Source organism: Limulus polyphemus, unplaced genomic scaffold (assembly GCF_000517525.1).
Source record: "Limulus polyphemus unplaced genomic scaffold, Limulus_polyphemus-2.1.2 Scaffold871, whole genome shotgun sequence".
In the NCBI taxonomy this organism is placed as follows: Eukaryota; Metazoa; Arthropoda; class Merostomata; order Xiphosura; family Limulidae; genus Limulus; species Limulus polyphemus.
In genome coordinates, this window is record NW_013666481.1 from 64,574 (window position 1) to 75,350 (window position 10,777).

A 10,777-nucleotide genomic window follows, 5' to 3' on the forward strand; every position below is an offset into this window, starting at 1 on the left:
ACTTTTTTGCATTAAGTACATGCTTTAGGCTTCTTACATGCATTAAGTTCTAAGAAAATTATTGGACTAAATGTGAATATCAGAAAAAGTGCAAAACAAAAAAAACTCATAAATCACTTAAAATCAAATGTCTATATACTATTTCGTATAATCTATTAACATATCAGTATAATTAAATACAGTAAATTCAAGAATGTTTGAGTGAAAAAAACTTGATTCTTATCATCCTTCCAAAATGATACAGTAAACTTCATTTTTCAGGAGGATTAAATCAGGGTTTTATAAAGGATTTGTAACATTCAAAACTATTTGTAATTTCAGTAACAAATAATATTTTAAATATATATATATATATATATTATTAAATAAAAGGTAACTTCTAAGGTAATAAATTTACACAGAACAAACAATTATCTCATGCACCTTACAAAGAAAGGTCCACCTTTCAAAAGAGCTCAGGTTATGGGTTCTGTATTTAGGACTTTTATTTATTTTTTAAACCTACATGTTTTTCTAACATCATGAATGCATTCAATACATTATAACATATTTCATATCTCTCTTTACAAGTGGAAGATGGTTGAAATATTTGTATTAGTATTGTATTAAGACTATCAAAGAATGCTCAATCCTCAGTCAGAATGAAGCACGCTTACAGACTAGGCTCAACTTACTTAGTTTCCAGTTGCATGTATCGTGCTTGATAGCATAGTTTCATCACTAAAAATACTATTATCTTTTGTCCCACTATATTACAGATTACAAGAGTAAACTAGCAACTTTATTCTAATTATTTAACCTTTCTTGAATTTCAAGATAAATCAATGTTTTTTTCCAATATTGCCACAAATTCATTAAAAGTATGTTTTTCTTTCAGACTATCTGCTACTGTTGCATATTTTTGGAAGACTGACTTTTTGTTGGTGTCATCTGTAGGTTGAGGTTCTAACTAGGGTTCTCTCTTTAACCTATTCACATGCACACTTTTTTGCTAAAATATTTACCACTGCAATTTTCCTGAGAGACGCTTTGCTTTAGCCAAAAACCACCTCACACAAAACTCTTATTAATCACTAATATATATTTTTAACAAGCTTGCATAGTAACTAACAATCTAATTTAAGTTAATCATACTTTGTACAAACTAGTTTTCATTCAGAAAGAACAAGCAAATGAGAAAATGCAAGTTTTGGTAAAGCACTATAATAATGTAAAAGCTCAGAATCAACTTGAAGGATATTGATCAAAAACCAATATCAATAATTATGATGATAGTTGTGTGACATTATGAAGAATGTGATTTATAAGTAGATTGTATAGTAACTATGAAAACAAATATATGCAAATACTAAGAATATTAGCTATTAAAAAGGGGTATCTAAAGAGCACTTAGCCATTTACTTATTATAAAATTATTTTTAAAGTATGGACATTGTAAACAGTTACCAAACAAATTGCTTCAAAATAATTGGCAAATAATGTATTAAATATTATAAACCTGTAACAATGCTTATAAAATTATCATTGTCAAATCACTTATGAAAAAAGATGGTGATACAATAACCAGTTACAATGTTGCATACTATGGACAGAATTAATCATCAATAAGGCTGCTAGCTTCTGAAGTATCTCCACGTTTTTTGATTAGATGGTGCCAAATCCACTGTGTCAGCATCACTAGCAATGGAATGGCACATAAAATGCACAAAGTTGACAATATGTATGCTATAACCAGAAGTGATGACCCAGATTCTTCCTCATAACTGTGAGCACAATCTTTTGGATCTAACAGAAGTCACAAGGTAGAAATTATTATTACAAAGGTAATGTATTCAAATAGTTTCATTAATATGCTCTAAACATATTGGATTTTAAATGTCAGATTAATAAAAATAGAAACCTGATTAGATTTAACAATGACTTGAATATGAAGCTTGTTTGAGAGATGTAATAGTAATTATTCTGACATTTTTTTATGAATCAAAGAAAAGAAACCTCACATAAACATCATAGTCCTAAAAAGCCAATAAGTGAAAGGAGACTCCAGTTAGACTTTTATAATTTGGCGGGATGGTGGTAAATCAACCACTAATTACTTGACCAACACAATATAGCATGTACTTTATTACTCGTAGTATAAAAGCTTTATGGGTGAAGAGAGATGGAAATGGTTTGTACTCTTAGAAAGCTCAGTGACAGAGCAATGGCCCTATTAGACACAGGTCCTGGGTTCAAGTCCCAGTTCCTCTTTTTTTACTTATCAATTCGCAGTTCTACGACATATAGGTGTTCCTGACCATTTTTACATGAAGGATCATAATCATATAGCTTCAAAATGCATTTGTGAGAGAGACAAACAGTAAATATACAAAAGAACTATTTTCTTTGAGAAGATTATCACTCCTTTAAGATTCCAATGGCAATTAACACACCTTTAGGCATATTCATGGTTCTAATGACTGCTGCAGTTGTATGTGTACAGGTAGAGTTGGCAAAGCCTATTCTTTTATTTTCTCGATCATATATTACATAGAAACCTTCCAAAATTACAGCACCAATGATTGTACCTGTGGAAAAGAAACTCAGTTATTACAGACTGCATATTCATCTTATTTCTTTGGGAAAGTATTAAAAGTAACATAATTCATAGCAGTATTTCCTTGGTTGTGAAAAGCTTATAACAACACTAACCATTAATTCTGAAAATATACATATTCCAATAAGATGTGCCAAACTTACAGTTTTGAAAATGTTTGAAAATTTAAAATGTTGCTGCTGTTTTAATAGTAGATACATATAATTTTCTATGATGTGTATAATATATTTTATTAAAAACAAAACAACTGTATGAGTATCCAAAGAAAATTTATTAATGGAAACGCATATCTTTTATCTTCTTTTCAATTCTGGTTTATTATTTGAAATTAAAGAAACATGTCTTGTATCACAAGTTCTTTTTATTATGAATTACATTCACTAAAGTAGTCACAAAACAGCCATGATGAAAATAAAGTTTTTCTCTGGCTTTCATCTGCTTCTAGATGTTTTGAACTACAGAAAGGTTTAGTTTCACTAACAACTTACTGTACTAATAATTTAAATAAGTACTTCTAAAAACAACAAAAAACAAGCAAGCCAAAAGACATAAATCGGCTATTTTAAGCCGAATTGGCAATTGACAAAACAGTTAAAAGAAGTAACTGAGCTAATCTGATAAAGAGGTATATCTTCGTACTGAAGGGTGTTAACATATAACAAGTGCATTAGAAGTGGTTACAATTTTTTTTATTTTATTTTGTTTTTAGCTCAAATCTATGACAAGTTCTACTTATGTTGCCTAAAAGATACTGGTAAGATATGCAGAACAGAACATAAATACATGAATAATTTAAAGACATAACACTGCTCACCAACTTTTGACGAAGCGATCCCCAGTTTGTAACAGTCGTTATCAGGTACAATTTGAGGTGTCTTCCAAAGAAATAGCTGATGACATGAAATATATATAAATATGCATAAAATGATATTTTTACAATATTTCATAATACATAGAAAACATTATTGCTAAAAACTAAAATATACAATAACAACTTGCATGTTTTATGAATAAGCATTATTTCTATTATATTCGTTATATTACTTGTTAGCCAAGTAAACTGAACTAGCATGATGTAAATTCTATTGATCACTTGAATTTTTTGCAAGTTTGTGATAATTTAGTTTCTATGTGATTACTTCAACTTCTTGTAAGAAACTAAAACAAACAAGGATGAGACATATACTATATAATTTGAAGTGGCATATATAAGATCTTCAGTTAATCTCAGCCCAGTAAGTTTTACTTCAAAGACGAACATAGTTTACAAACATCATAACATAAACTGAAGTTCACAGCTATAAGTGACCTTCTCTAAGGCTGCTGACAAGACCTTTAGTTTCCTGAAATCAAATCCTGGACATGGTGATTTCATTAACAAACAGAGCTTCACATCTCTTTTGCACCAAACTTTATAAATTTGATAATAAACAAGCTAAAAATATATATATTTTTATTAACTAATTATATTTTGTGTAGGGTTTGTGGGTTTACAGTTTATACATCTCGTACTGTAACCTGTATGCTGCATCCTACAAACAGGGGGTTTACATGCAGTAATTCTACCTTTATGGTTCACTAGTACTTGAGTTGTTTGGAGTAAACTCTGAATGAAGCTGCTTTCCAACAGAAATATTACAATGTTCCTAGATTATTTACTATTTATACTATTTCCTTTTGTACCTAATATTATTTTCATATTTATTATCTCAATTATGTTGACATATTTCCTGTTTTAATTACCTTTAAATTTAATTGTGTATTTTGTCCTATATATATACATACCTTTTAATAACAACTGCCTGCTTCTATTTTGTGATGCCGTCCTTAACTGGCCTTAGGCTGAAAAGTTGTTTAGACCAAATGCAATAGAACACTAGAGGGTTTAGTAGTACATAAGGACCACTTAGCTCTAATTAATGCAGAAACTGTTTGACCCTGGCACTTCACAAAACATCAATTGAAACTAACACTTTTGCTTGAACAATCTCAAAATTTGCGTTCGAAAACAAGATTTTTCCAGTAAAGGAGCTGCATGTATGATATTTAACACAAACAAATAAAATTCAGTGTTTGTCCTTTTCTTCATTAGGAGTTGCTGCACAGTCAATGACATTATGATTGTGTACTATTGAACATATCTATTCCAATGCAAAATTTAACTTAAACAATAAAAAGTAAATATTTATGGTCCAATATATATATATAAACTCTGAAGTTAAGATTTTCCTTACCTGAAAATGTATTTCTGTTACATACTCACTTCCACACACACAATAGCTTCATTCCTTGAGTGGCTGCCTATGAGACTAGCATGCCAATAGCTTTGAGTTAACTCACACCTAAAAATCATGTGTTTAATGTGAACTGCACTAGTGCATGATGAACATCATCCTACAACTATAGTTTTTCACCAATGCGATGGTAACACAAGCTCCATGTACTGAGAATATCTTCATTCTTAGGCAAGGCAAGGAAGGGGAGATGGAAAGGTGAGAAGAGCTGAGTATCTATTGGATATACATTCTCATGTAAAGAAAATGTTAACTTTTAAGACTATACCTCACTTATTCACACAGAATAGCTAGATTCCCACACTGACGTGGTGGAGGGGCCAGTACAACATTTAAATCTAGATGAGTTCCATCAGAAAGTGCCCAAAGGGAAAGCCCTTGGAGTGCGACACCTAATGGCAGAGAGAATGCATCTCATCTTGACCAGGATCTACTCTTCACACAGAAGAAATCAGAGGGAAAGACAAAAGAGCCCCAAGTGTTGCCGGGATGAGTAGAATGAGATCATGACCAACTGAGCACCTGCACACAAGTGGTTGGTGTGCCAAGAAGTGTAGTGTAGTTAGGGTGTGATCAGATCACACAGTGCGTGCTCACCTTGACTCAACTGGACAGACTCTCACTGCTGGAGGAGGGCACACTAGCTGTTTGAGGGGTGATCCACACTGCACAGACAGTGTCACCACCACCATACTTCGCACCAGTGCTGGTGAGGAACTCTCCAAGGTACACCACCTCAAACAGCTAGGAACTGGTAAGTGGCAAGGGTCTCCTATGCTCCACTTGACGATGACAAAGATATAGGAAGACTGACATGTGCAGGTTCATCCACACACCAGACTGAAGGATCATGTCCAATGGTCAGTGAAAATAAGATGCAAGAGAATGAGACAGTTTAAGAATCTCATGTGACAAAGTGTGAAAGAACAATCACCCACCTGAACAGCCAAAGTGTGAGGAAGAAAGGTGTGGTCTGGATAGAGGAGAAAGTAAGTAAGGTGAAAGGGAGTGCAGGAAGCAGTGATGGCATATACATCTGAACAATGGTGACCACAAACAAGGAGGATAAGCAGATGTTTTCAAAAAAAGATGGAATAATGAGCATGAAGTCAACAGCTTGAACAGAACCAATGGAAAAGTGTGTAAAACCACATCAAAGCCCTAGTTAATCATGGGAGTAGGAACTGGAACAACCTGTCAGATGAAATAGGAGTCCAAAGGCCAGCGAGGAAGGCCAGATGGAAACCCACAGGGTTAGACCTGACATGGTAGTCATGAACAAAGAAAGTGATGACCCTAACAATGATCAGTGGGAGAATTGGAAGAAGGCCAGGAAACTGAGATAGGAAGGTGGGCCACAGATTTAGTAAGCCAGGAACAGAAGTAGAGAAAGCTGAGAAACTGTAGTAGACAATGAGGACTGATGCTGGACTATAACAGTCTGGGTCCTCAGTGAGTCAGGAATACCATGGAAAACCTCTGGACAAAGAAATAGAGCCTGACAAAAATCATGGATATAAGCATGATAGAGACATACTTTATTTAGCAGAGCATCCTGTCCCAACAGCAGAGGAACAATGTAAGGAGAGACAGAGCAGAAATAGCAGTGTGGGTCGATGTAATGAAAAAGAGAGAACAAACTCCTTCAGATAAACCTCTCATGAAACAACATGAAGTTCTTCAGACACAAAGGGAAAGAGATGAAGAGACAACACATGAGGGCAGTAAAATAAAAAGGGTGAGAGACAAAAGTGTGAAAATTGAGTATGAGAAAGGAAAACAGAAATTAAGGGTCCACCCTCTGAAGCAGGTAAAAAGAGATTCCAAAGACTGAGAATTGAGGAAGTGGAGAACAGCGGAAAACCAGAACAAAATAACCAAGTAGACTAAAAGGATGAAACACATTAGAACAAGTGTCCAGTTGAATGAGAAATGATCCTGCATAGACCCTAATGTAAGGTGAAGAAGGGAAAACAAAGTAGTCTGGAGAAGAGGTCCACATAGGAAAACACAGGAGGAAGCAGAAGACAAATGGAAAAGAGAAAGAAAAGAACATACCTGCAAAGTCATGTCAAGAAAGAGATTTCAAGAGTGAGGATTTTCTACCACAGATAAAGTTATGCCTGGAGCAAGTCCTGGTGTGGGATATAACTAGTAAGATTATCGTCATCCTGATTATGTTCAACCTGAGTAGAAGGAATATCAACAAAACAGTAGGAGGAGGCCTAGTGTGCATGAAGGAACCTTCAACACATTGAACAATGGCTGGCACGTCCACCAAAGACACCAAGACCCCAGTAGTCACTATAAACATCAGTCCCAAGCTAGGAACAGTCACCAAACCCAGAATGAAGCAGAAATTACCATCACTTAAGAATTCAAAATGAGTAGGCAGGAAAAATACAATTTTTTCCATTTGTATATTTCTGTATTCATAGAAGAAACCAGTTAAATTTGAAGTTCTGTAAACTATTGCAAATCTCATGCAATTAATATGTTTAAAAACATGTCTGTTCTAGAAAATACTGATGAAAAGAATGAAGTTATTTTTAGTGCAAGTGTTTAAAAAGATTACTGCACAAAAAGGATGACAATCATTGCATGATGATCTCATCATGAACTAATGCAGTTAACAATAAACATGTGATTTTTAGATGAGAAATAGCTCAGGCTAGAAGAATGCAAATCTCGTAAAAAGACACAAGAACAATGATGCTTTCTGTGTGAGGCAGTGAGGTATTGTCTCAAAACTAGATATCCCACATCTAATATCTTTTAAGCCACATACAGTAAGAACTACAGAAATATCTTAGGTAGAAAGAGAGAGAATGCATATATAGGCATACACTGTTTCAATACATACTGTGAATGTCACTATAAATTACTCTCTTGGGTACTACTTCTGCATGGTACAGTATACTGACAAATAAATAAGCAATATATAGTGTATGTATATTTATATATTTGGTTTAGTCACACTTGTTTGTGTGTGTTTATCTATATATATATATTGATGTTGATAATTATATATAGTTGAGTAATATACAATTACAATACATGGAGAACTGTAAGATTTCAAAATTAATTAAATCACAAGTGGGATTTACAAGTATTTATAAATGCTTAATATTCCTTTATATACATCACAATATAAAACATTCAAGTAAATCCACCATCAAAAAGTGGTTAAAAAAACTCAAAATGTTATAGTTTGCATGATTCATTTTTCACAAAATCTTGAAAAAAGTACTTTATCACAGTTCATCAGAATGTCTTAACTAAAGATTAAAAAAAATCAAATACCGAGGGAATGCCTCTAATGAGAAAAATAACTTTCAGGTAAATTTAAACAAAATCAGAAACTTACTACACAGTGGACAAATAATAATGGCCAGAATACAAACTATCATTTGAGAAGTATAGCACTAACTGTAACTTGAGCTATTTCTACACAATGTATTTCTCACATTGTAGCAGATGCCATGATTTTATCTATTTGTCTCATACATGCATTGCGCTTGTATTTGCTTGTTTTTTCTCTTCCATCTGTGTACATGATTTAAACACCATTTTATATTCAAAAGGAACAGTGTCAAATTATGATTATCTAATTTTTTGTTCAGCATTAAAGAAAACTTATCACAAACATGTTCCTAGACCAAATAAAGTTATTACCTCTGGTGGAATGACCAAGGACACTGAGCTGTTAAATGTCTCTCCAAAGACCATTTCTATTTGGTGGAAGTATTCACTCACAGATCTTCCTTTTTGTATGCAAACATCTTCTTGTCCTTTCCAGAATCTTTCATTCAGCTGATTTTTTAACTAGTGAAGTTTTTCAAAAGGATATTTGTAATCAACAGATAAAAAGATTTGAAGTTTTACTCTTAAAACCTTTTTGTATTATTATTTATCTGATGGTATTCAAGTCTTAAGTAAACAACTACTTGGAAATGTTACACGATTACAATTTTTCAGTAATAACATAAAAAGATATTAATATGCATAAAACAAGAAAATTAGGAGTTGCATATAATTTACTAAAAACTTTTCAGCTCTTGTTTCTTTATTGATTAACTTTGTTATTTATTATTTTAATTTATTTTAGGAGAAGAATCATAATAAAAAAATTGCTACAAAGTAACCAGATTATTTTGGAGATAAATTAATTTCCTTTAAAAAATATAAGTTATGAAAAAAAAATCAAAATAATATTAGATCTATTTATGCAAAGAAACACAAACACTTACACTAATAACATATTCAATACTTTCCTTCAAAGGACTGTCAATTTTATTAGTCCCTTAAAGTTTGAAACAACAAATAAATATTTTAGCTACTAAGTTGTGAAAAACATGTGAATAAAGACTAGAAAGGCAAATGCAATTTTACAGGATATTTATAAACCTCCCACATATTGTGTTTTTTTCTTATAACTTCTGAACTAAAATGATGGCATAATTAGATAATGCATATAAAAACACATATATTCCAGTGTCTTTATTAGTTTTCAATGCAAATTGGAAATAATGTTCAACTTCACTTACAAATGGGAACCCTACACAGCGAAAAAGTCTATTAATCACACATGTACAATTAGAGCCCTCTTTTTGAAAACACCAACACTTTAGAAAAATATAATTGTGTAATTATTATTTTTTAACAAAAATATATGTTCCAAAAATACTAATTTAATTGTAAAAAATAGAGTTAAGGAAACATTTCAAATTGACCGAATTACTTTAAAAACATATTTCTTAATTTTTTTAATAATGATGTTTTAAATTCAATGTTTTCATTTTTTTTATGACAAATTTCTTAGATAGTATCAACAAATATTTTACTGATTAAAATATAGAAATACCCAACAGAATGATGTAGCAAAAATTACAAAGTTAACAATCAGTTCACAATTCAGAAAAATTAGAATTTTATTATTCACATTTAAAGACCCATCACAATAAAAGTAAAAATCAGAGAAGAATAATTTATTGTCTTGTTTGTAGCTTATACTTTTAAGAGTCATTGTTAAAAATTTCAGATATGTATGTTTAATAAAAGTAAAGCAATGTTGGAAATACTTTGCTCAAGTATAGGGTTAGAAACATTTCTAGACATTAAAAATCTGTGTATAGTATCTACAGCCAAGAGTTTACAAAAAAGAGAAGCACCTACAGTAAATTAAATCAACATTGGCACTGACAGTTTAAAAAAAAGAACTGAATCAATGCATTTTAATATCAGTACATTTATTAGGAATGAAGTGATACTGACTATGCAACAGTCACAAGAAAGACTGGCAAGTGTGTCAAACTACACTGACTGTCACAAGAAAGGTCGGTAGCTGAGTCAAACTATACTGATTGTGATGGCTGTCACCAGAAAGGTTGGTAGCTGAGTCAAACTATACTGATTGTGATGGCTGTCACCAGAAAGGTTGGTAGCTGAGTCAAACTATACTGATTGTGATGGCTGTCACCAGAAAGGTTGGTAGCTGTGTCAAATTATATTGATTGAAATGACTGTCACCAGAAAGGTTGGTAGCTGTGTCAAACCATACTGATTGTGATGGCTGTCACAAGAAAGATTGGTAGCTGTGTCAAACTATACTGATTGTGATGGCTGTCACAAGAAAGGTTGGAAGCTGTGTCAAACTATACTGATTGTGATAGCTGCCACCAAAAAGGTCGGTAGCTGTGTCAAACCATACCGATTGTGATGGCTGTCACAAGAAAGGTTGGTAGTTGTGTCAAACCATACCGATTGTGATGGCTGTCACAAGAAAGGTCGGTAGCTGTGTCAAACTATACTGATTGTGATGGCTGCCACCAGAAAGATTGGTAGATGTATCAAACTATACTGATTGTGATGGCTGCCACCAGAAAGA

At 32.6% G+C, this 10,777-nt stretch overlaps 1 protein-coding gene across 1 annotated transcript in view; it reads right to left on the bottom strand.

Annotated features, from left to right (window-relative positions):
- Nucleotides 1-6: 6 nt before the first annotated feature.
- The window catches only part of LOC106460967 (beta-secretase 1-like), a 40,909-nt gene continuing 30,138 nt past the window's right edge, over nt 7-10,777 (bottom strand). The window contains exons 8-11 of the mRNA XM_013920730.2: nt 8,566-8,715; nt 3,411-3,486; nt 2,433-2,567; nt 7-1,785 (exon numbers count right to left, since the gene is read on the bottom strand). Coding sequence (XP_013776184.1) covers nt 1,595-1,785; nt 2,433-2,567; nt 3,411-3,486; nt 8,566-8,715 — 552 coding nt within the window. The 3' untranslated portion in view covers nt 7-1,594. The remainder of the gene's footprint in view (nt 1,786-2,432; nt 2,568-3,410; nt 3,487-8,565; nt 8,716-10,777) is intronic.